Source organism: Cornus florida, unplaced genomic scaffold (assembly GCF_030987335.1).
Source record: "Cornus florida cultivar Cherokee Brave unplaced genomic scaffold, ASM3098733v1 CherokeeBrave_3.0.0_Hap2_Chr03, whole genome shotgun sequence".
Lineage (NCBI taxonomy): Eukaryota > Viridiplantae > Streptophyta > Magnoliopsida > Cornales > Cornaceae > Cornus > Cornus florida.
In genome coordinates, this window is record NW_026775573.1 from 20,690,156 (window position 1) to 20,717,792 (window position 27,637).

At 35.7% G+C, this 27,637-nt stretch overlaps 1 protein-coding gene across 4 annotated transcripts in view; it reads right to left on the reverse strand.

Annotated features, from left to right (window-relative positions):
- LOC132299858 (cell division cycle protein 27 homolog B) overlaps window positions 1–24,911 on the reverse strand; it is a 29,876-nt gene extending 4,965 nt beyond the window's left edge. For 2 of the 4 annotated variants that reach the window (XR_009480210.1, XR_009480209.1), the window contains exons 1-17: window positions 24,498–24,911; window positions 23,292–23,364; window positions 23,000–23,109; window positions 22,678–22,724; window positions 14,809–14,906; window positions 13,809–14,122; window positions 7,276–7,431; window positions 6,517–6,721; window positions 4,561–4,778; window positions 4,403–4,468; window positions 3,454–3,573; window positions 2,881–2,957; window positions 2,046–2,165; window positions 1,688–1,907; window positions 1,306–1,587; window positions 438–744; window positions 162–225 (exon numbers count right to left, since the gene is read on the reverse strand). Coding sequence is in view for 2 of the 4 variants with exons in the window: in XM_059796724.1 (XP_059652707.1) it covers window positions 694–744; window positions 1,306–1,587; window positions 1,688–1,907; window positions 2,046–2,165; window positions 2,881–2,957; window positions 3,454–3,573; window positions 4,403–4,468; window positions 4,561–4,778; window positions 6,517–6,721; window positions 7,276–7,431; window positions 13,809–14,122; window positions 14,809–14,906; window positions 22,678–22,724; window positions 23,000–23,109; window positions 23,292–23,364; window positions 24,498–24,602 (2,262 nt within the window). In the remaining 2 variants the exon portion in view is untranslated. The other 2 variants (XM_059796724.1, XM_059796725.1) reach the window with 2 other exon arrangements.
- Between the last annotated feature and the right edge of the window lie 2,726 nt (window positions 24,912–27,637).

Sequence of the window (27,637 nt, forward strand, 5' to 3'; positions counted from 1 at the left end):
TGACACAGACACGGCACCGCCATAAAACTGTTCGTGCTTCTTACGCTAGGACCAACAAAGGATGTGTGAAAGCTGGGTTACTCTTCTATATTTTATTAGAATGATAAAATTGACTCTCTGAACTATATTAGATTAGAGAGTCCTGGATGGAGTTTAAATACCTTAGCCATGTGCCAGAGTCCAAAAAGCCCAGATTTGCTAATGACAATAGAGTTCATGTTGCATCTGAAAAGAATAATAGAAATAAATAAGAATTATAAGTCAGAGTGTTCAATTGGTCAAGTAACACTGCAACTATTAGAAAGCACAAACAATTCAGTGCAGACTAATGATACAAGCCTTTTCTTCGGAATCACTATTGACTGTTAGTACTTAGAACAAGTATGGAGCCTACAACCGCATTGTTACATTGGATCCTCTACTAGTATGCGAAATACCTACAAAACTGTGAGTTCCACAGTCACAGAATCTACCAGCTGCAGGAGGCATCTTAGAACAATCTTTATCTGTATTGTTCATAGTTGATCATGTGTCCCCAAAAGAACCAGTAATGATGATAAGCCTCAAAGATCAGGTCATCCAGTTCCACCATTAGTCAAAGCCGCCAGGCAGACCAGTCCCCTCAGGGCGAGTGTTTGACGCGGAATAAATTACAACATGCTCTGTATTTCTGTACTCTCATCTCAAGTAAATTTATAACAAATCTTCTATCTCATCTGGTACATGCAACTTCTCAATGGCAGCCTGTTAGAAAGAGAGATGAGAAGGGTAAACATAGATCCAAAAACCATTGGTACTCAGGGAATAGAAGCAGAAAAAAAAGGACTTCATATGTCGATTCTAAATGTCAGTCACGTCTCACTAAACTAAAAAAACAAAGTTAGTGTAACAGATTAAATAAAAACCACTCTGAAGCATGAAATCGCATTTATTTTTGTTTTTTATCCAAAACAAATAAACAATGAATGAACTGACATTTAGGTACTCTAGTTAAATTTTTATGAGAAAAACATCACAATTCCCATGAAAAGGTTCAAAAGGCAACTAATACATTACACAGGAAAGGAATGATATCAATTTCAGTCAAAAGTTTCTTATGCAGATAAATTGATTGTAGAAAGAAATAATCGTACTTCAAAATTTAACTCGAACTCATGAAACTTCTAGACATCAAAACAATAAGAACTAGGAAGACTAAAGGTATTTTACACATCAGAACAATAAGCAGAACCACGAACAAAGGAGTGATTTTACACATGATCAAAAATACCAAAAGGAAGTATGAATAAGAAATAAGCGAATCACCTTAATGGTAGCAACATCTGTTGCAGGTGGTTTCAAATCCAAAGCTAGTCCAAAATGAAGCATTGCCTTGTCATACATGTTACGCCGTTTATAAATCTTACCCATTAAGGCATACACACCGCTTTCATGAGGGGCATACTCTTTAAGCTCCTCTAGGACCATCAACGCTTCATCAAAACTTTCCATGCTGACTAGTATATTAGCCTTCTGATACATGGGAAGCGGATTTTTCTTATCTGCTAAAATAGCCTTCTCCATCATCTGTAAAGCTTCCTCACTTCTCTGTCAGACAATATAGACAAAATTGTTCAGACAATGAAAGAAAGACGACAATGATAGTTAAGCACTGGAAAACCAAAATGAATGTAGAAACTGGTACAACCTTTAAGGCATGGAAAGCTGTCCCAAGATAAGACATTATAACAGAAGAACGTGGATTGATTTGAAAAGCCATTCGAAAATGATGCTCTGAGAACTCAAACTTCTCTTGGCGAAGGTAGATCATTCCAAGACCATACCAGGCATTATAGTGTCTCGAATCAGAACGGAGGGCACTCTGGTAGCTCTTAATCCCATTCTCAAAATCCTCTAGGGCAACATATCTGTAAATAAGGATGTATAAGACTACAATCAAAAGCCGAAATAAATAAAGTAGGCTCTTATAATCGTTTATGAAGTCTACTCCAAACAATTTTAAATTCATGTATTGCATTTTGAATGAAAACAGTTGTGTCACGTACTCATGACCACAAAGGGTATGCGCATATGCAAATCTGGAATTCAGTTGCACTGCTCGCTGGAAATTTTTAAGAGCAGTTTCATGGTCTTTCTGCAAACTAAAGCAATTTCCCATTGCACACCTGCCATATCCATTCAATAGCAAGTATATAAGGAATATCATCAATAGCAATACTAAAAAATCAAATACACCTGCCAGAAACTCATTTAAAGGCTTTATGGCCTCTTAAAATCCCTAAAGGTAATTGGAACTTGTTACTAGCAAAATTAGAGCGAATTACTAGTAAGGTCACCCTATTTTAAGAAGCATCATGCTCATGTCACCAATAATACAACTTCACTAAGAAAAAAAAAATTAATAGAGACAACATAACCTAATGGATATTTACTGACAGGGCATCTGCCTATTGCCACTCCAGTAGTCAGGCATGACGAATATACACTAAGAATGCCCAGGAATTCAACACTTTAGAGCTCAAAAACAGAATTGTGGAAGAATTCATCGATATGCATCACATTAAAACCTAGCAGGATGCAATAGCAAGGAACCAACCAAAAGTCTGGTACACAGAAGATAAAAATTAAGATCTTTGTGCACGTCGTATTTTAATTAGGATTTGGAATCTTCCCTACCCTACCAACCCACCCCGCAAAATATATATATAAAGGAACAAAGAAAACAAAAAAGAGTGATTTATATAAGAAGAAAATTGAAGGACATAAAAGCTCTAAGAAGAGATCCAGGGAAGAGAACCAAAATTTAACTAACAGAAGCTATATGATATGAAAACATAAGCTAAAGTGCACCGCATTATTAACAGACTTTGATGGAGTTACCAAGATTGAGGAGCTAAACGGTCAGTTGATATCAGTTCCTGAGCCAGGTAACTTAGCTTCATATCCTCCTTCAAATGCTGCAACATGGGTAAAAATGGCAGCCAGTTATAAATCAAATTACATGGATTAACAAGACTCCCAAGTTGTACTCCTCAAGACCAGATAGAGTGAAAATTAGCATTTTAGATATTATGATTAGCTAGTTTTTTTTATATAAATGATATTATGATTAGCTATGTTTCACAAAAATGAATGAATATCACTCAAAATAGAATAAAATAAACAGACAGACACTCTTATACTCAGAACACCATTTATCATATAGTTTTTCCCATAAATTTTAAACCTATTAACAGATAGGCTCTTTCAATTACAAATGAGAACCTGTATCCATCATTTCTGATGTATGAAATGTATGTTAATAAGGCAATATATAGCAATAAAGAAAGAATATACACTTCAACAAAGAGTGGAGTTACCAACATGCTGTACCAGTATTGTGATGTCATAAATAAAGCAGCATATTAATTATTCTGATACCAAAAATTATAACCTACAAAGAGTAGAACTCACATATAGAACTGTAGAATATATATCCATTCCTTCTAAACTGTAAGGCGATGCCAGACGGGCAAGACTGAAGGCACGATCAGCCTCTAGATAATCAACCAATTCAAAATATGCTTTCCCAACCTGTGATACAATATATCAGATATAAGATGTCACACAGAGGTATTGAAATAGGTAACTATTTGTAAATCTATAGAACGAGAACATTTAAGAGAAATTGCATGAGAACGACCAGTTAACCCCACAAAATAAAAATAGATATAAAAAACCAACATTTCGATATACATACATATCACAAAATATAAAGAGAGTCAAAAAGATTACACAAATTTAGAAAATATGATTCAGAAGGCAACAACTCCAAGCTTAATCCTTATTCAGGGAATTAGGAGCATTTTCAGAAAGAAATATAAATATATCGCAACAAAAAAAAAAAAAAAAAAAAAAAAAAAAAAATTCAAATTTAGTTCTCAATATATAAGATTGACACATTAGCAGAGAAAAATCTTAAGTACTTCCAGCCTATAAAGGGCTGCCATCACTAATATAACAGAGCTCAGATACTCTGCCAAGGACCTCCTTTTGGAACATTGAAGGTGTAACAAGCTTGTTACCAAACTCCAAGTAACACCTCAATAAAAAAACCACCCAAATTCCAAGTGTTTTGCTTCTTAACCCCCATCATTTTCGTTTTTCTTTTGGTTTAGATTCACTTCTAGTAATGTGATAACTTTCTGCACAAAATATAACACGAACATTTCCAGAAATCGAACTGAAATGTGCTGGACTGCATGGAACAAATGAGAAAATCTACAGCACCCATCGAATTCAGATTATCTCAGTGCATTGTTTTTAAACAAATCAGAGAAAACATCATAGGCAAATCATCAATAAGAGATAACATAAGCTTTAGAGAAAATACAACGTAGGAAATTTAAACTAACAAAATTACCTGGGAAAGCACCCAGCCTGTATTATAATGCTTGTGAGGAAGTTTCAGATAGACATCCACCGCATCCTGTTCTACCCAAAAGCATTATTCAGATTATTAAATGCAACACCAAGAAAGAAGAACACTATCTTGTTTCTTCAAGGAACTCTATGTAATACCTGGCACCTGTACAAGCAAGAAAGCCTATAGCCTTCCCCGAGAGTTTTTAGGAGAGCCAATATTTCTGAAGCACCACTTATAACTCTTGATACACTCATAACAGCCCCACCCATTGGCATGGCTGCTCCTTGTTCAAGAGTTCTAATATCAGCAGACGAAGATGAACTAGAGGTCGTATTATTTGAACGAGAATCGTCATAAACCTCTTGACGTGTCCCTACAAACAATCAAAATGGTAATTCAAGCTTAGGCTGAACCAGTCGCGGGAAGTACATGAGCAAAGACACAAACTGCAACCATCATATTAGCAGCTCAACAAGATTTATTACTTTATTTATTATTTTTGGGGTGGGATGGAATGGGGTGGGGAGGGGTAAATAACTAATGAGTGTGCCAGTCAGAAAATCAGTTAATTAAACGATGCAAATCAGAATGTTCGATATTAATTATTGTTGTGACAAACAGCTGCGAACCAAGAAACAATCACGAAACAGGACAAAAACAAGCACCACACAAGACAAAAATATTTACAAGGCTTGACACAAGTTGTGCCTACGTCCACGGTGAACATCCGGCGAAAGATTTCACAATGTGAAAATCAGGAGATTAAAAGGTTCAGCCCCCTAAACCTAGCTCTCGCTCTCACTCTCTTTCCTGCTATTTTCCGTGTTTTCTTGTTATTCCACTCCAAACCCTAAACACCCTTATATACCGGGCTACAAGAGAGTTTTGAACAGGGCCCACGTCCCGCAAGTGAAAACGGGTCATGAAATTTTTCTCACTGGTCGCAACACGACCCAGGCCGAAACAAAATTCAGGCCACAACATCACATTTATGACCAATTCTGAGGTATTGCAACATAACAAGGATTTTGCCAGACACCTCAAAAAATTCCTCGAACGAAAACTCCAATACTTCAACTTGAAATTGCAGAGAAATCTCCATTCAACGGTGAATTACATACATTATTTATGCAATAGTACTACCAAGTCACATTTCAATAAATATGTAGAAGGAGCACGGACAACTAGTCACTATAATGGACTCACTGAACAATCACATTTCAGGAGTGTCAACCTGAAAACAGGAATAGAAAATTGCGTGCTGGAACAAACACTAACCGCTGATAGCCCAACAGTAAAGATTGAGGCATAGTCGATAAAACACAAGAAATGTATGTACAATAAACAAAAACTTAACCTCAATGCCACCTAAAATGTTGCCATGTTAGCATAAATTTAGACACCATCCCACCATCTCGTGGGTATATTGTGATTATGAAATTTACATTTAAATAGATCGCAGTTAAAAATTTCAGCACTTCAATTACAGTTTAATTCTCAAAGAGTGACTAAGGTGCTGTTGGATAACTCGATTCAGCACCTAATGCTGAAAGGTTTCAGCACTAATCCAATTAAGTGTGTTTGATTACGCAATTTGAATATTACTGAAAACGGTTAGCACTACTTAAAATGAGGTAAAATTTTAAGTGACATGGACATCACTTATCACTGAATGTTGAACGCCGAAAATTCAAAAAGATATCAAAAAATATACTTTTAATTACCACTCAAAAACTTCAGCACGTAAAATTCAGCTCTTAAAATTTTCAGAACTTAATTTTCAGTTTCATCAAACAGCACCTAAGTGAAGACTATTGCTGGTCCCTGTACCTAGAATTCCCTACGCGCTAACTCAACTGATAGGAGCCAAACCACGATTTTGAAAGCTAGGAAGTTAAGAACTAAGTATTACTGCAAGACAAGTTCCATATGACAATAAACATACAGAGAGAGTACCTTAAATGCTATCATATGCTTTAAGTTCTAATAAAGTGAGAAAATTCCCAACATGAGCGGCTTAATAGGACGAAATCAATGTCAACCTGATCTGGGCATATATATTAACAAAAATAACAAAAGTAGTGACACATATTGCTTATAGGATTCATCACCTTCCTCATAATTTTCATTAGCCCAGGGTTGTCCCTTACGACGAAATGTCACAGAGCTAAACTTAGAACCACCGAGATATTTAGAAGAGTGGCTAGTTCCATTTCCGGCTACAGTATTGGTGCTTGAATTTGTGCTGGGCATAGTTTCACCGGCAAGTCTAGTGCTTCTTCGAGGTCCAGAATCAGAAAACAGTCTCCCTGATATCTGGAGCAATTGATATACAACTGATTTTAGAACAGATATTCATAGTCCAATAAGTTTTTCATGGATATACAAAATACTATAACCACCCAAGTGTAAATGGACTCATGAAAGTAGAGGCACAATTACTGCCCAATATCAGAACGAATAAAGACTGGTCCAAAGACTCAACAAAACAGAACAATAAAATAAACTTGAATACAACAGGAACGAGAGAGACAGACATATCAGAGTAATCAATCCAACAAGAAAGAAGCCAGAAACTATAATAAAGCTAGTAAACAAAAGCTAAGTCAAACTAGGTCAATTCTTTTTTCTTTTTTTTGTTAAGTAAAATATATATCTAAGTGTCTAACAAAACTTCACTCATGAAATCTGACCAACATGAATTTTATTAGCTCTAAACTTTGCAATTTTAAAGGATGACTTGCATTTGAACCTCTTTCAAGTATCCCACTTTGATCAGATAATGACAAAAATAAATAGAGGAATGACATTCATATGGAACTATTAGATGACATCTTAATATAAAAGAAATAGGGATAGCAAATTAAAACCTTTCTCAATTTTCCTTCATCCACGAACTTTCTTCGAGGGGCCTGAATTGTAGAGTTCACAGTTGACCTTGGCGAGCCATCAACACCGAGCATGCCAGGGTTGGGGTTGTTTTGCTGCATATTTTTGCATACAGGGGGCGGAGCAACACCTGACAACTACAACATATGAAAAGAGCTAAGAGCAATGATCCATTACGTCTGCAGTAAGAGAGACAGAAATAGCCTTTCTTTCAAAATCACAAGCAGAGAAGACCAATATCTCTGCTTTGAGAAAATAAATTTAATTTTAACTTCGTTTTATAAATTTTTTAAACTACATCCAGCCATAGTTGAAGATAAAATTGGTTAAGATGGTTTGGACATGCGTATAGAAGACCCTTAAGTGCACCAGTTAGGAAGAGTGACATAGTCCATATTGAAGGTAATACTAAGGGAAGAGAAAGACTTTAATGTGGGTATAGTTAGTAACAAAGGATATGATATCATGCGGTTTGACCAAGGCCGTGGCCTTAGATAGAGCGGAATAAAAAAAAGACTCGCATAGCCGACCCCAAGTAGTTGGGAAAAGGCTTTAATTATAGTTGTTATTGTTGTATCCAGCCATAGCAGGGGGTGGGGGGAAAGAGTAAAGTTAAACTCTTACTAGCATGACTAATCATCAGCCCCAACTGCAAGAGAAGCAGAAATGAAATTTACTTTTAACTTAAATAAGTCCAATTTCATTTTTAATTGAATCATATTGGTAATCAAAAATACACGTGTGTGCGTGTGTATTAACTTGCACTTTACCAGCAGGAGTAAAATTGGGCAAAGGCTGCAACGAATGATATAATAACAAAACTAAAAGCAAAAATTAATAGGGAAGAAAAAACTAAGTGCACCGAATACATAATCTATAATCTAACCAGGGAGGAGTAAAAGCAAGCTTTCATTCTCTATCATGTGACTAATAATGCACATGAACTTGAACAGAAAAGGTGAAGTTATCAAATGCAGGAACGAGATAGAGTTACTAAAGGATATTAAAGTGCACTCCTACCCACTACTACTGCATCTAGGATCTAACTTATACTTTCACAAAATTGAATCTATGTCAAACTTATACTTTCACAAGGTTACATAAAACTGAGCATCATCTGGAAGAGGATAAATGGAGATGCTAAATGCAGGAAGAGTATTAGTTAAAAGGAAACAAATAAGAGTAAGCTTCATTTTCTATAGGCTGACCAAGAATGAGCGGGAGCTGGAAGGGATAAGACAAAAGTTGCCAAATGCAGGAATGAGAAGGAGTTGCTGAATCAAGAAAAATAAGGTGCACTTCTATCCTCAATTGCCATAGATGAAAGTAAAAACTTGCATTTCTGAGCAGAATCTGTACACTTATGAGTAGAGTTAATAAACACTAGAAATTAACAAGAGAATGTAGTAGTATAGGATCATGCACAAAAACAAGGAATGCAGACCAAACTAGCACAGGATTCCAACAGAACTAAAATTACACAAATTGTATTTGCCACCAAAAGTGCAACCTGAAAATTCATCTGAAAGTCCTTAAGAAAAAGTAAGCAAAAGATGAACTTATGTTCCAATGAGATGATGAAAGTATTTTTCTCTTCTGTTAAACACAGAAAACAAGAAAAGAAATTCCACAAATCCAGTGGAGAGTTGAACCAAGATCTGTCCTCCTCAAGGAGGGGAAAAAAACTCAAAATTCTTCCATCGGCTGCAAATGCGCATAGGAAGAGGCAATCATATTGGGAAAACTCACATAGATGGAAACGAATTGACAAAGGAGGATTTAAAGAGGGGCTTAGCATTGTTCTATCAGCAACTATGTACAGAGAATTACCCTTGGAGATATGTTGGCAGGCCTGGAATTCTGTACCCTCACTGAAGAGGATAGGGAGTGGGTGGAGATACACGTTTGAAAGAGCAGGTGAAGATGGCGCTGAAGAGCTGTAATGGTGAGAAGGCAACAGGGCTGAACGAATTTACAATGGCCGGTGTCTTAAAAAATTGGAAGGTGGTTAAGAAAGAGATAATGGAATTCCATACCACTTCCAGGCGTGTGGCCAGTTTGAGAAGAGTATTAACACCTCCTTTATAGCTTTAACTCCAAAAAAGAGGTGCATCCAAAGAAGCTAAGGACTTTAGGTCTATTAATATGGTCATGGTGGGTAATGATCTACAAGATAGTAGAAAAAGTCCCTACTTTGAGGTTGAGGAGGGTCGTTGATGGTGTGATCTCGGAGTAGTGAAATGCATTTGTGGGACGCTGTCAGATTTTGGCTAAATCAAGGGGTTTAAGGTGGGTAGAGTGGCCGGCACCCAGCTGCAAGTATCTTGTCTCCTATTTACGTTACTATTGTGTTTTGTGATGCAGCAAAACACCAGTTGAAGTTCTTGAGATATGTATTGATGTGCTTCCAAGCAGTGTTCAGGCTGAAGATCAATGTCAGAAAGAGCAAGATTGTTTTGATGGGCGAGGTTGATAATATTCTAGCGCAAGCTGGGGTTGGGGATTTTCTGGTGGAATATTTGGGTCTTCCTTTGAGAGTCTAGTCTAGGGTTTCTATTGTGGTTAAAAGGTTTGAGAAAAGGTTAATTGCACAGAAGAAGCAATCTCACAAAAAAAAAAAAGGCAGGCTTACTCTTATTAAAAGTTTCAATCTCCCTATATCTTATCTCTCCCAATTTCAGATTCCTCTGTCTATGGTGAAGTGGAGCTGCAAAAGAATTTTTGAGGGGGGAACAAGAGACAAATTTAGATACAACTTGATGAGATGAGACAAGGTGTGTTAGCCAATGCGAATGGGAGACTTGGAAATTCAGAAATTCAAATTGCTTAATCAAGCCTTGTTGGGGAAGTGGTTGTGGAGATATGGGTTGGGGAGAAAGAATTTGTAGAGGATGATCATTGAGAGTAGGTTAGGGAGGACTAGGGGGCCTTTAGGAAAACGTTCATAAGAACTAGGACGAATTCTCTAAGCATATTCAGTTCAAGGTGCACAGTGGGAGACACGTCAGATTTTGGATCGATAACGATAGACCTCTTGTATGTCAGTTCCCAGAACTGTTCGGGATTGTAGTTGACAAACAGAGCATTAAGGCAGACTGTTATCAGCTTGATAACAGGACAGTGACACGGGGTGTTCTGTTTGGGAGACCAATTCAGGATTGGAAATTAATCTTCTTTGATTTGATTTATAAGCAGGCCATGGCTAAGGAGGGCGATGATGTGTGATGCTGGGTGGGAGCTATCAGGTGCTTCAGAAAGACTAAGAGGTCATATTCCTATGGAAAGCGGTGTGGAGAACTAAAGCACTCCTCCAGGTGGCATTTTTTTGGTAGACAGTGGCTTTTGGAAGATCTTAGCTATTAAAAATTTTAGGAAGCGGCATCAGATTGTGGTTAATTAATATTGCATGTGCAAAACAGATAAAGAGTCAGTGAATTATCTTTATTGCACTGTCCAGTAACGAGAGACATTTTACAATAATTTTGGCGGTGTTTGGGAGGCAGTGGGTGTTGTCCGCTTCTGAAATGGAAAGCTCGAGTCTTGGACAGGATGCATAGTGAGAGGACAAGGCCGAGATGCATGGAGGTCAATCTGCTCTGTATTTGGTGGGGTTTGTAAACGGTGAGAAATAGGAAATTGTTCGATAGCGTGGAAGCACTGCTATAGGTGCTGAAACTCTATATTTTGTGTTCTCTGTTTTTTCAGTTAAAAGGCAATTATGTAAATCTGTAGAGGGTTTTGTTGATTTCTTGGATAGTTTAAGGCAATGTTATTAAAGGCCCAAGGCACACCAAGGCACTAGAGGTCCTTTGGAGCCTAGGCACGAGACGCATGGCGAGGCACGCGCCTGAGTGAAGTGAGGCGCACAATTGAAAATTTAAACCACCATAATAATATTCATATCTCATAAGTCGTATCAATATTCTAAAAATTAATATCAAATATAAAAAAGTAAATCCATCAACTATACAAGCATCCAACAACCATAAAACAAAGCGCACAATTTGTTTTCTTGAAAGGCAAAGCAAAATGTGTTTTTTTGAATGGAAAAACAAAGCATAAAAAGAAAAAAATATGTTAACAAAAAAAAAAATTTAACAAGAAAAAAAAGAAAAAGAAAAACAGAGCCAAAAATAAATAAATAAAAGACACAGAGAGAAGAGAACTAGATGAAGAGAGAGATGTAAACAAAGATAACAAGAGAGGGGAGATCTAGAGGAGAAGAGAGAAAAATAAATAAATAAAGAAAGAACTGACGTGGCTTCGTTGTTCATCTCTGCAACTAGGGCTTCGTCATCGTCTCACAATCTCATTCTATCGTTGTTCGGTTAACACTTTGACTCTTGCGCTTTCTTATTTTTTAATTCTTTTGTACAAAAGTTCCTTCTATCTAATGCTTGGGCTTTCTTTTTTGTTTATTAAGTTGCCAAAAGTACCCTTTTTGGCTTAAGAAATAGAACAATCGTATTTTTTTAAACAAATATCAGTGAGGCGCGCTTCACAAATAGGACGAGGCGCAACCGAGGCGCGCGCCTAGTAAATATCAGGCGCTAAACCTGAGCCTCGAGCCTAGGCGCAATCCTGGGCACGCCTTTAACAACACTGGTTTAAGGGAATAGTGAAAAGGTAGTTGTTTCTTTGAATGTGCTCCCTTTAAGCACTTTTTGATGAAATTTCACTTTTAAAAAAGAAAATTTACTTTTGAATGTGCAGAAGGTGTTCAAATCATGTACGGTATTTGGACTGACCATGGAGTTGCTCAGTTCAATCCAGAAGAGTAAGCGTCACAAGTGAATGTTGTATATTACTCACAGATAGACAGGGAATACCAAGAAATTCTGTCAGGGAAAACTGTGAGGATATGAAGCTATTAAGAGACACATAGAAACACTTGGAACAAAACCGCTACAATTTTCACAGGGATAGGAAGAAAAACAAAATTAAATAAAACATAAAAATTTGAAAAAAAAAAAAATGAATCACTTCAAAGTACCAGGTAAACAGCATGCCACAGACTAACTGCTAAGGCCATATTCCAATAAATTACATAATTGAGATTTATAATTTATTACATTTACTACTTACGATAGATTATCTTGTATTATTTACATCATGAGACAATAAAAGGACCACATGTTAAGATGTGATCATTTCAGTGCATAGAGAAACTCTCGTTTACTGGACATTTAAATCATCAATGCTTTTGTAAATTAATTGACTCTTCAAAGTTAGTGATGAAATTGGATACTAACTGAATGACAAACATGTTGATCTGTACGTAATACGGTGACTTATCTCAGTGCAAAAAGTTGGAATAGCAGGTACTATTTATGAAATTGGACATGGCTAAGGCGTACGATAGAGTGGAGTGGGGCTTCATTGAGAAAACCTTTATTAAAACAAAATCATCAAACAAGTAGATCAAGTAACCAATAGGGTTGACAGTTTCCTTTATGGAACCAAATTGCTAATTATCAAGGAAGTGTTTGTTTCTGGTTATTCAACAAGTTGAAGCTTCATCAGAATTTCCTATTATTGGAGTGCAAATATCTTCGATGTTGTACAACTAGAGATAATAAATGGACTAATCAATTGTGCTAAGAGTTAGAAGATTGAATGAGCCCATTGGACACAAATATAGGGAAATCGTACATATCTCATTTTTGTGCTTAGAAGAACAACACGGGATGGTAAAAACGTAAGAATTTCATGCTCGCCCTTTCTTCTTTTGTGCTTCTTCTAAGTGGACATAGAAGTTGAGACCAAAAGGTGCTTAGAAATTTCATAATCTCCCTCATATTTTGTTGGAAAAGATATGCTTCTACCCTTCTCATAGATCATATCTAATATTAGTCTATTGATAGAAAACAAGTTTGTCAAGAAAAAACAAATTTACTTTCGCTGAGGACAATATTTACAATACCAACTTGAACAGGTTGCAGGGAATTTTACAGTGGTTACTGCTTTCCTTTTCATTTCTTTTCTCACTCCTTGCACTTCTATATAGGTTTTAAATATATAGAAAGGATTCATTTTACTTCCTTTCTATAATAATATCTCCAAACTATCAAAAGAGAAAAGATCATTTTCCAACTATTTGCCAGCGCAGAAAATTAGTGATTTATGCATAGAGAGAGGAGAAAAAAATTATTTAATCATACAGCAGATTACTTGGTGAGTCATTGTATAGGTAGTCATAAGTTGACACAGAAGTGATACATGGAAGTAAAAAAGAAATACCAACAAAAATAAGTTAAATAACCCAAATATACTCCTCTGACATACTAGGGTAGATCAATCGAAAAAATAATGAACAAAATTGTCCTGAGTTGCAGCTATATAAATTGATCATCCCATAAAAAAGGAAAAGGAACATCTCAATTTGGTTTTAAGGATTCCAGTTTCAAGCAGTGCAATTGTAGGAATGATAAACTGATGACAGTTAGTGTAAGATTTACTCAACTGCAGCTTGGCAGTACATAATATAATAAAAAAGGGTGTTGTGTAGTCATACTTGAGTGGCCATAGGTGATGGAGTACTGAAGAATGACATGTTAGCAGGGCCACCATTTTGAGGCAGACTATGAGGACCTCCCGATGCAACTGATCCATGATAAGTTACAGCATTATCTCTTAGGTTATTGGCATTCATATGCTTCAATTGCCTTGGACTGGTATCTTCTGAGCCTAAGTTTCTACCAGAAACCATACTATGATCATCACTGGATGCTGGCAAGCTCTGGTCCGCCAATCCATGGTGCAAATGCTGCTTCTGAATGCAAAGAGCAGCTGAGTCACCAAAAACTGATGTTGCGTCTTCAGCAGCACCTGGAAAATTCAAAGAATGGCATTTTAACTAATATAAAGATGCAATGTATGAAACACATTGATAAATAGATACTACATTCCTCAAGTACAGAGTAATATGAAAAGGGCTATAATTGGATACTTAACACCAGCATAAGATGGTTTATGACAATATGAAATCCCATGGAATATATCTTTAAATAAAAAACAAAAAATGGTGCCTCATATCTGAATCGGGTATCTCCCACAAAACTAGAACTCCTGATAAATATCAATCACAAAGATCCAACATGGTAAAAAAGTAATCCCTTAATCATACATCTCAGACAGAACTACAAACTCATATCCAATGCAGCCTACAACGATGTAAAAAAGAATTAAGAAATCTACAGTTCCTGACAGAGCAAGCACAATCACATCAGTGACATTACTTAATCAACTTGGATTCACAAAAGAAACAATAAAGAGAATAAACTAATTTGCTAAGCCATTCAAGTGAGATAGTTAGCATATTCCAAAATGAATTCCACTGCCGATTAAGTAAAAAAATTCAACACAACTTTGCAACATACTGAATTAAAATTATGGCCCCAAGTCCATAAGCACTCAGAATTTAAAGATGAAATCGTATTTACAGAATATTATCAACAAATGCTATAAATTCTGCACAAGAAGATTGGAGCCCTGTTATTATTCTCTTTACGAACCTAATATACAGAGCTCTTCGTAAGCAGTCCACAACAATGGATCTAACGACAACGCCTGCTTAAAGTGATGAACGGCACTTTTTCTTCTATCAGTGAACCTGAAAATAAAAAATCAGAAGACAAGCTAACATGTTGTACTATTATTTAAACATGACTGAGAACAGATAAAGAGAAAAGTTACCACACAGATATAACAAGTGGGTATGTACATAAAAAGATTGGAGAGGGGGATATGGAGTGACTATGTAATTGTAGAGGCTTGAAAAGGAAAATATGTAGAAACAGCTTCTTAAACATCAAAATCCCCAAATAGTTTTGGAGTTCACCAACAATGTAAGGACTGGTCAGGTTTGCATTGTTTTGGCTGCTTTAATCAAAAAATGACTAATTCAGCTTATTGTTTGAAGTAGTTTGCTTAACCAGGACAAAGTTGACTATTGTATATATAATTATACTAAAAAGCAAACGTAATCAGGTCTCAACATGATGAGTTTCTAAGAGCTTGTCTGGTTTGGTTTACAAAGAACTAATTAAAGCATAATTAGGTTTCAAGTTGATTGTTTTAAATAAAATGACATGCTTAAAGCTAAAAATTTGAAAAACCCAAAGGAAACCATTCTCTATAAACTAGCCAAAGATAATCATTACACAAATCAAGAGGCAGAGAGCAGTCAGAAGCGTGGTAAATGTCTTTCAACAGGTCAGTTCTTTTACAAAGCAATTGGATCAGTGGTAGATACTCCAGTAGACATCGGGAGTTCAACTTGAGGGAGACGGGTAGGTACTTTCTAGCGGAGTTCTTGCCTCTCAGCTGATGTAATGCTGAGTTCAGTATTTCCTTCTTTTAAGTTGGGTGGCCGATATTGAGTGCATGAATCAAGGAATTATAAAAGCGGGAAACTAATCGACAGCAGAAAATACAGGGTTTGAGTGAACGGTTGCATTCGTCAAGGAGCCGTTAGGATGATGTTTAGGCCCAATAAATGGTTTGGGGTCCAAAAGCATACTTAAACCGACACAAATCTACATCTCTCTGCAATGTGATTTATAATATATATTCTAAAGCCATTGCAAAGCGTCTCAAACCTCTCCTCTGCCCTTCTCACGGAGCCGTACGTGTATGAATTCAATTCAAAATAAGGGATCTCTAGAAGTCGGCTCTCATTTCTTGAAGCTGCTGCATGCCCTTGACTTGATGAAATAAGATTGATTGAGATATTCTTTTCTCAAAATGATAAAGGAAGAGGGGGCCTCAACTCAAGTGGCTTGCCTGATTCGGTATCCGGTATGTAGTCAGAGATTGACTTCTGGATGTTTAATTCTCAATCAACTCTTAATTAATTGACTATAATACTCCAAATCAGTAATAATAATCTAATATAATAACTAATTAGCCTATTGGTATCAAAGAAATTGATATTCCAAGGAACACTGATTTTCGACATTTGACTAGCATGGTGACCAATTCCTACAACTATTAATTAATTGACTATAATACTCCAAATCAATATAGTTAATCTAATATAATAACTACTTAGCCTATTGGTATCAAAGAAATTGATAGTCCAAGGAACACTGATTTTCGACATTTGACTAGCATGGTGACCAATTCCTACAACAATCTCATCGTTTTACAGAATCCAAACTGAACAAGACTATAAAATATTGTGACAATCTCATAAAATATCAGAAAACTAATTATCACAGTATCAATATTTCCATTTTTGAAGTCTGGCAGATACTTCTTATTTTTCTATTCTTTTAAAAATGCACTACAATTTAGCACCTCTCTATATACACAATATACTACTGGCAGGAAAGAACATATCTAGGAAGCACGGACACTCCAAAATGGGCGAAGAATCCGTATCCGACACGTGTCGGACACGCCAAAAAACGTGTCTGGAATTTTTTTATTTTTTTTAATTTTCGGACACGGCTCGGACACGGCACGGACACGGCTCTGACAGCTCGGACACAGCTCAGACAGCTCAGACACGGCTCGGACACACTTTTCTGGATTTTTTTTTTTTTTTTTTAATTTTTAATGCTGATATGTTAATTTTTTTTTTTTTTTTTTAAATTTTAATGCTGATATGTTCTATTTTTTGTTTTGTACTACCCTAAAGATGCTGATATATATATATACTAACCTAAAGATGCCACAATTCGCCGTGTCCGTGTTCGAAAGATGCTGATATATATATATACTAACATATCAGTGATATATATATATATATTCCAACCTAAACATATCAGTGTTTTTTTTTTAAAAATTATTAATGCTGATATATATATACACTATTCGCCGTGTCCGTGTCCTAATTTTTTTGGATTTGCCGTGTCCGTGTCGTGTCGTATCCGTGTCCGTACTTCTTAGAACATATATATTGCCAAAAATTATGAAAACAAAACAATAAATTTTAGTTCTTTATTTTCTAAAATCAAGGACACTTCTAGAAGAACTCGTGTCGCAGACACTCCAAGACACATGTCCCACGCTCTAATTCTTAGACATATCCATTATTTAGAAATAATTTTTTTTTATTTTGAACACATATATAATGCATGTTCACTTATCAACATGTAACCACTGAACCTCTGATTTTAGTTCTGAGGATAGCTTTCTTGAAAATATTTTTAAAAAAAGAATAATAAAAGCAAAACATAGGAATTTTACTTACCAAGACAATATATATATATATTGGAATTTTTTAATAATAAACTGAGCATATGAGTAGGAGAGGAGTCATCAAAGATTCAAAATTATGTATTAACATATATTTTATGTATATATCAGCATAATATACACATTCACACATGTATCTATATCTGTACTATGAAAAGTGTGTAAATTTTTTATGCATTTTTCTATTAATAACATTTAATACCACTATTCTCTCACTAAGATGGCTCTTGGATATCTAAAAACCCCACGAAGATGATACATAAATACATCTATTTTCAATATGAAACTTTCACCTTTCTTATGTATTATACATGAACAGGCTAGAGGTTTCAAAGACTAAAACCAAGTTTAATTTCAAAATCTACAATTGCCTATACAGATCCATCAACTCCTACTATCAGAATTGGTTTCTTATCCTTGTTATTTGTTCACAAGATTATTATATCGTATCCAAAATTCTTAAATCTACAATCAATTTATAAATTTTCTCAAGCAATGGTGGTTTCTTTCCGCTGAAATTATTCAAAAAAAAAATTGAAGGTAAGACGAAGGATAATTTTAGTTTTACTTTCACCAATCTTCAGTTCATATATACTTTCATGCATTGATGGATTTTTTTTTTTTTTAACGATCTTTGTCCTCTCTATATAGATATATCTTTGTGAAATTTAAATGGATACATAAACACAATGGTAATTTTTCACATGCACTGCATGTACTTCTTTACTAGTTTTTCTAAGAAGCACAAACACTAGCAGGGTTGAATCATATCCATATCGGACACAAACACTTCCAAAGACATAGTCAAATCTCTTTGATGTGCCTATATTTTAAACATAATTTCTCAATTTTGAACAGATAGCTGACACTTCTCAAACGCTCGCCATTATGTGACTAATGAACTTTGTATGGTGACCAAGGCTTTATTTTAAAGTATATAAGAAAAGAAAATTTGTAAAGAAAATCAAACTAAAGGTTTATATAAAATTTAGGGCAAATTCTATAAAACCACCCCTCTACTTTCAATTTTTGGCACAAAACTCCCCTGCAAAAAAAATGTCATAAAACCCCCCGAACTATCCAACTGTTGCAAAGTTATGTTAATGTGACAAAAATGCTGCCTAATATATATTTAAGAAAATGGTGCCCCTTAATATGAGATTAAAATTAATACAAATAACTCATTCGCCATAGTGTGGTTAAGAATTATTTCCGGGAAAAATTTTTAATTGTGCGCCTATAAGAAAATGAAAATACCTTGGAACAATTTTCTTAAATTTTTATTAAATTTTTTTTTTTTGATAAGTAAGATTTTTATAAAAAAACGCTCAAAAGGGGAGCGAATCCCGTGGAAACAAAAGGCCACAAAACGCCTCAAGCCTTCAAAGAGACCAAAAAAATAACAATCTCCTTAACAAAACGATAGTCTCTCCCTGAGACCCAACAAAAAAGAGTCGAAATAATGGAGAACTTAAGCATAGACATAGGTTTCTCCTTTCCATCGAAATATCTCCGATTTCTCTCGGGCCAAATGCACCACCAAATACAGAGAGAGGTAGCCCTCCAAACATCCCGAATGAGAGCCCCAACTGAGACACTTCTCCAAGCCTCAATCAACTCTCTAGAGGAATAGGGCATAACCCATGGGACTCCAAATAATCCAATCATCAAATCCCAACAATCTCTGGCCATACTACAATGCAACAGAAGGTGATCCATTGTCTCCGCATCGCGCCGGCACAAGTAACAACGATTGATAACCACCTGATTCCTCCTCCTCAAATTATCCTGGGTTAAAATCCTACACAAGACAAAAGTCCAAGCAAAGAAAGCCACCTTAAGGGGAGCCTTGGAGCGCCAAATAGCCTTCCAAGGGAAAGGACCACCATCGCCAACAGTAAGGCACCTGAAAAAAGGACCTCACCTCAAAACAACCCTGAGAATGAGGACTCCAAAGCCAACAATCAAACTCCCAATGAGAAATCACCTGACGATATAGTAACTCCAAAAAACGAGTGACCTCCTCAATCTCCCAATCCTGAAAATGCCTTCTAAACTGAACATCCCAAGTTAGTCTTCCGTTATCAAGATGATAACAGTCAATCGCCAAGGCCTGTCTATCATAAGCAATCCTGTAAAGCCGAGGGAAAGAAAGAGCAAGGGGAAGCTCCCCACACCAAAAGTCTTCCCAAAACCTGATCCTCCTACCATTCCTGATCCGAAAACAAACATGCTTACGAAAAACATCCCATCCCTTTCGAATGCAAGTCCAAACCCCCACACCCCTAGGACCACGCACCTCAAGGGAACACCACCCACCACTTCTTTCCCCAAACTTGCTGGCAATAACTTTCCTCCAAAGCCACTGCCTCTCAACCCCAAATCTCCAGAGCCATTTCCCAAGCAGAGCCCTATTGAAAGGCAATAACCTTCTAATTCCTAAAACCTAAATGAAAATCGTTCTAAAGAAAACCTAAATTTTCTTAAATTTATATTACGGGGAATTTTCGTAATTATAAAATCACTTTAATGCTGTATAATTTTTAAAATTTTCTTAAAGTTCTATTTTTAAAAATTAAAAAGGAAAAGAAAACTTAAATTTTCTTAAAGTTCCATTTCTTACTTAGGTTTGCCTCTGGGAGCTCCTTCGAGGTGTGTGGGGATTTGGGATCCAGTTATGGATAGATTTGAGAGAAGGTTGGCAGGTTGGAAGAAGCAGTATCTTTCCAAGGGCGGGAGGGTCACTCTGATTAAGAGTACCCTCTCTAGCCTTCCCACTTATTTTATCTCTCTCTTTCAGATTCCATCTTCAGTTGGGAGAGGATTGAGAGGTTTGTGGGGGGGTAGAGGTGAAGAGTTTTAGTTCCATTTGGTGAGATGGGATCAGGTATGCAGGCCTATTCGGAATGGTGGGCTGGGTCTTCGTAGATTGGTGCCTTTTAATAAGGCCCTTCTTGGAAAATGGTTGTGGAGGTTTGGTGTGGAGAGACATTGGCTTTGGAGGAGGGTTGTGGCTTGTCGTTTTGGAGAGATGAGAGGAGGGTGGAGCTCTTTGGAAGTTAGAAATCCTCGGGGGGTGAGAGTTTGGAAATTTATTTGGAAGGGTTGGGATGATTTTTCCAAGCACATTCGGTTTCGTCTTAGAGATGGGAGGAGGATTTGTTTTTGGGAGGATGTGTGGTGCGGTGATGCTCCTCTTACTCTTGCCTTTCCTCAGCTTTACAGGATTGCTTCGGATAGGCAGGCCTTGGTGGTTAACTGTTATCATCTTGATAATGGGAGACTGGTTTGGGATGTTTGATTCACACGTTCTTTTCAGGATTGGGAGATTGATGAGGCAATTCTTCTCTTGGAGTTGTTATATCGCCAGAGGATTTTGGTGGAAGATTCGGATTGTTGGTCTTGGGTCGCAAACTCCAAGGGGCGTTTTGAGCGTTTTGAGGTGAGGTCTTTCTTCAAGTGCCTTTTTTTTTTATCCTGGAGTTCGTTTTCCTTGGAAGTCTGTTTGGCGTTCTAAGGCTCCTCTCAAAGTGGCTTTCTTTGTGTGGACTTCGGTTCTGGGTAGGATCTTAACCCAGGATAATTTGAGAAGGAGAAGCCAGGTGGTGATCAATCGTTGTTATATGTGTCTTCATGATGAGGAATCTGTGGATCACCTTCTTATTCATTGCTCTTTGGCTAGAGAGTGTTGGGATTTGATGCTTGGCTTATTTGAGTTTTATTGGGTTATGCCAGGATCTACTAGAGAGTTGATTGAGATGTGGAGAGGTTGCCATGTGGGGGCTCTCAGTCAGGATGCGTGGAGAGCTACGCCGCTTTGTGTGTGGTGGTGTATTTGGCTTGAAAGGAATAGGAGATACTTTGAAGGAAAGGCGGTGTCGATTTTGGTGCTTAAATTCTCGATTATTTCCACTCTTTTTTGTTGGGTTTCAGGGAGAGATCATAGATCGTTGGAGGAAATTGTTGATTTTTTGGCCTCTTTGAAGGCTTGAGACCTTTGTGCTCTTTTGCATTTCCTTGGGATTCGCTCCCCTCTTGAGCGTCTTTTATAATATTCTTTTATTTATCAAAAAAAATATTATATTAAAGGGCATTTTCATCATTATGACCTCATTTTTGCAACAATTGTAAGATTCAAGGGGGGGGTTTATGTCCAAAAAAAAATTGTAGGGGGGGGCTTGTGCCAAAATTTGAAAGTAGATGGGGGTTTTATGCAATTTGCCAATTTACCCTAAAATTTATGAAAAGTTTGATCGCATTCAAAAACAAAAGATATAGAAATGTTTAATAGAAGTAGTGGCCACCCAAGTATTAAGATAGAAGAGTAAGCAAATTGTGTGTACATATGTAAATACACACACACATGTAGATCTAATTATGGCTTTTTCAAAATGACAAAAAGTAACTAATTATTTTAAGTTATATATTTCATCTAGTCAAAAAATATTCAATGCTATTATTGTGTAGTAATGTTTTTCATATGTAATTTTTACATATTTTATCAACATGTCCCCAGTGTATTCATGTACTTTTCTAATACTTCTTGTGTCAGCATCTTCGTAGTGTGTCATGTCTTTATCCTATATATGTGTTCTTGCTTCTTAGGTTCTAACGCTTTGTCAATTTGATAAGAGAATTCATTAGGCACAAATTCAATATGTCATACAATATTTAATTTACATGTCATAACGTAACATCATATGTAATATAATTCATATATTAAAAAATATATATTTAGCATATTTCTATCCTACTTTTCTGAAATTTACCATGACATCATGTTACTATCATATCATAATGTATCAACATCAATGCTTCATAGTATTCTCTCAAAAGAAATGGACTTTTTCACCCCAAGAATTATGGGGGAGAGGGAGAGGGAGAGAGAGAGAGAGAGAGAGAGAGGTCACAAAAATAATAATAATTATGAAGCTTTTGTTTTCCTTTGATCCTTAACAATGTTTTAGTTTATCAGTGGCTAACTGTTAAATATATGAACGTCCTTGGAAGATAATCTCAAGCCAACTTCAAAATTGATTCCCTCAATGCAGTTATAATGAGACATGCTAAATGAAAAGTAACCTCACCCTCACATTGGAATTTAAAAGGATACTAACAAAGGATAATGCTTTTATCTCAGGGCTAATAAAAATGAGATTTTGGAAACACAAGTGATAAACCTGTATATAAGCCCAAGAAGATAGTGACCAGCTGCACCATTTGGAACCTGTGCAGAAAGGACAAACAATGTTGAGCAAGGCTTACTCTTTATGAAGAGGGACATCAACAATACCACAACCATTCATAAGAAATCAACTTTTCCAAGGTAGCCACAAGGAATACATTTTTGGACAAATAATTCTAATTGGGAAAAATAATAATAATAATAATCAATGCCAGATATTGATCCGTGTCAATAAAAAATGTTGAGAGGGTTGGATTATATAAAGATCCAGCTTTATTAGTGCAAATAATTTTACATATCAGAATGACACCCCTCACCTCTGCACTAGGCTCATTAGCAGGGCATAATGCTGCCTCTGCTTCGCTAAGAAGATCCATCTGGAAGCATGAAATTGCAAACAAGTAGCGGGATTGAGCCATTTGTGTTCCTTCGTATAATAAGGAAATAAGAGAATAAAAAGACAAGGAATGAGCCTCACTAAAAGAAGAGTAACTAGTAAACCACAAAAGGAAAAAAAAAAATGAAATAACAACAAAAAACAAAGATGCACTAGACAGTTATAATGAATTCCAAACAAGCTGAAACATGAAAGGATAATTTTGCATATACCCTTTAAAATATGGTATGCGGAGTAAGCTTGATTGTTGTGCAAGTAGCAGTCAGCTAGTAATTGCAAATTTGTCTGCATTAGACCAAAAAAGGTCAAGAGAGTAGTCAAGTATTATAGAGAATAATACTTTCTATGAGCAGAACATGAAGGAAGAAAGCTCTATAATTCACCAATATAAGGCAATCATAACAAAAAATGAAGAGAATAGAATGAGAGATATCAACTGATTCAACTTGCCAGTATGGAGTATTCAATAATCTATATACATATATACATCAGTATATATTGTCTAATGTTAAGACAAAAAAGCAAGCAAAATTGAACACGTAATATCCAGTTATCCACAACTAACAAAAATTTATCAAAATCACAAAGTGGGGTGACTGACGAATTCACCAAATTACTAAACCATATAGAAGACCCCCCATGTCAATCTGCAAGTGTGCATTAATAATTTGAAATTTTTCTTACCAAATTAACAGAAAATGAAGCCCTAAGGCTAAAGTTAGTGAAGCTAGTAAGAGATTGCATGTCTTCTGATTCACTGGATAATTCTAACTTCCCTCTTTCTTCCTTGAGTAACCCTAACACGATAGTTTCTTCTTCTTCTTTTTTAATATGCATGTTACCATAATCAATATTAATGTTCATCAGAATCAAAATATTTCAATTGAAGCAGCAATGGTTTTAACACCATGCGCCACCATTCCCATAGTCCAAGAGAATCACATTTTCCCTGCATTCAATAGAGAGGATAATTGTTCCGCTAGAGTGGTAAAGGATGGCGTCTGTCTTGAATCTTAACTGATATTAGTCACACATAAAAATTTAAAGGTCTATTTTATTTCAAGGTATCAAAGCCAACAAATGAATTAGGGCATTAAAACAAAAAACAAAAAACTGCTTGTTTAGAGAATCAAACTGTTACTTTGGGTTCTAATATTTACTAGGGAAGGTAACAAAATTGATGCCGGAGGAAACAAATTGTAAACAAATAATGCTAGCATGGAGTTCCTAAATCAAATTCTTTGCTTTCATGCAAATAATGCATTACCATCAATATTTTCAGTAGAACTGTGAGATACAGAAGCACATTTCTATACATAAACATATACATACATACATATATCCTTGCAAACACACAATTTACAATAATCTATGTAACGTTTATATGGAAGACTAATAGTGCAAGAAATTGAACGTGCCTCTGATGGAAACTCAACGCATAGGCGCTCGCAGATGAAAATAGCGTTTCGATACAGCAAGTGACGAAGACTGTTCTGTACACAGTCGATGAGAATGGTCTCCATGAATTCGATTCAGATCGATATGTATGTGTTTGTGCGTATGTCGAGAGATTTGAAACCTTTCGAGGGACAGATCAAAATTGAAACCCTCGCAAGAAAATATGGGGGAGAAAATAGAAAATAGAGACAGATGAGAGAGAGAATGCGGCGGCGCTTATGTGTGTGATTAGCGGAAACAATCGTCTTCTTGGGTCGTCTTTCTACTAGGTCGCAGTTGCAGAGTGTATGTAGAGAGAGAGGAGTGAGAAAAGCCCTCTTTTTCAGATATGTGTATATTTCAAATTCGTTCCAAATCAAGATGCCCTTGATTTTGAATTCTTTCACTTGAACCCTTGTCTTCTACTGTTTAAAAATGATAGTAGTAATTGGCTAAAGATGTGATATTGGGCTCTAAATTCTATAATCTCTACCACCCTAATTACCACCCTAATTATTGAATACAAATATTAGAAAGAAAAAAAAAAAAAAAAGTCGAAGGTTAGAAAAAATAATAATAAACATCATTTCTAATATCATTTTCTAATCAAAGTTGTATTATATCTTTGCATGCCTTTTTCTTTTCTTTTTATTTTAGGGGCATAGTTGCATTCCATCTAATATATTGAATAAATAAATAGTATACATATATATATATATATTGGCATGCTATTTAAGATTTTTTTTTCTTAGAATACGTATATCGATCACATAACACACGCACCGTTTAAAATATTGACAAAATATATTTTGGAACAACAATATATCACTTGCCAAACCAATTACTTACTGTATTTCATGTCATGACATAGTTTATCACAGGGGAGGCAAATTTATATATTGGGGTTTTTTTATAATTTTAGTAGGGATTATTTCAAAATTTTATGAATATAAATGCAAAAAAAGTATAAATTTAGAAATATAAAATATAATAATAAAAAATTTCAGTGGAGGCATGCGCCCCCTTGAGCCCTTAACAAATTCGTGGTTTATCATGTAATTTATTAAAATAAATGGTTTAGGCATGTGGTTATTTATTTTACTATTTGAAAATATATATATATTTTACTATTAGGATTCGTTTGTTTTAATTTGAATATTTTTTTATTTTTTGCTGTTTAGTTGTCGTAAAACATTTACGAAAAAAATTATATTAAAATTTAACAAAAATAACTTACTCATCAATTTTCGACAAATTATATATTCTGCCTTATGGACTCAACCTCGGCCTCAAACTCGACCTAAACATTTGCTAAACACCGAAAAGGGAAAAAAATATATATATTTTACCATATATATATATATATATATATTCAGAAAAAAATATTTTAAGTCAAAACAAACAAAGCTTAGTGTTTCTAACCACTTTTAAAAAATGTATTTGTGATAATCATTTTGTAATTTACACTTTCTATCTTATTTTTATGTCATGGTAACACCAATATTGATGATATTTGCCTGGTTTAGAAGCTCATCATTGTCTTTTTTTTTTTTTTTTGTTAATTGGAGAGACATTTAAAAAATTACTATCACCCACGTCCTAAGTTGTTTTCGTATGACCGGTACATTGAAAATGTGTGAAATGACACTTTTACCCTCGTATTTAATACCTCTTAAGCAAAAGAGCCAAAAAAAAAAAAAAAAAAAAAAAAAACATAAACTATACCATTGTTACATAATACCCCCCTAAACTATTTTTTAGAGTAACTCAACCCCTCAACTATATAAATGTTACATATTGCCCCCTTGACAACACTTTCTGGCCACTGGAGACTAATTTCTAACCAACAGAAGGACATAATTACTATTTTACCCCTCACTTATTCGTTTATTGTAAAATATATAAAATATTATGGGTGTAAAATTCTGATAATACCCTTAGGTTCTTTTTTTATTTATATTTTTCTTCATCATCTTCCCATGCCCGGCTACTGTTCGGTGTGGTTTGAAAAGAACAGAATGTCTCTTGAGCAGAAGACCATTTGTTACCGAAAAGCTTGGTGGAACGGAACCAAAACGCCCTTGGGTCCTCCTTTCGATCTCATATCTCTTGAGCCAAATCTCTATATATTTCGTTTTCTTTCATTTCCCTCGTATCCCATCTATGGTACATTTGGCAAAAACTGGTGGAAATACTAGGTAAGGGAAATTACACGCGCATACACACACACACGCATATATATTGTTGGGTTGGTTCCCTCCTATGTGGAAAGCCCAATAAGTCTCATATTGTTCAACCCACTTGGATGTACAAAGCCCACGTGGAAGCTCGTATATATATTCTCCTTTAATGGAGATGTAGGGTTAATAAGAAGAAAGAGATTTGATTCAGTCAATAGAAGAAGGAGGTGACGTATTGCTGATTTGGGTGTATTCTTCAACATAAGAGAAGAGGGAGAGATTATGAAAGACCACAACCCACAACTTTATGCAAATCATTTGGCTATTAAACTCCGATCAAGGTGTGGCTTCAGGGGAAGGGTACTGGCATTGAGAAAATCATCCTACTTGGCCAGGTTCTTCGTTTATCTCTATTTTACGTTCTGTTACACCGGGTGAGATTACTTATCTATGTGGTTGATATCCACCCTTTTTCTGGGTAACATTTCATTATGTTGATGTTGCTATTATCAAAGGGTTTTGATTTCCCTTCGAAGAATCTCTGATTTATAAGCCTCTAGTTTAATCTAGAGAAAACCAATTGTAACCCATTATTATTATTGATAGTAGAAGACTATTCGGAGTTGGCCCGTGGTTTTTTACTCTTCAATCTGAAGGGTTTTCCACGTATATCCCGGTGTTCATTGTGTAATTGATTTTATTGATTGTTTGCTATCTTTGCTCTATATTTGTTAATCTTAGAAGTTTGCATAGAGAGGGGAAAGTTCCAGTTCTAAGTATTCCGCATTTGACTTGGGTATTGTATTTGTTGCATTGCCCTGTTATATCTTTGTCTTTTCCCTAACATATACATATACATATATACATATATATGTATGTGTGTTATAGTTCTCACCGGTGAACCCATTTCGAAGCTCAGTTTTGAGCTCTCACCGGCATTT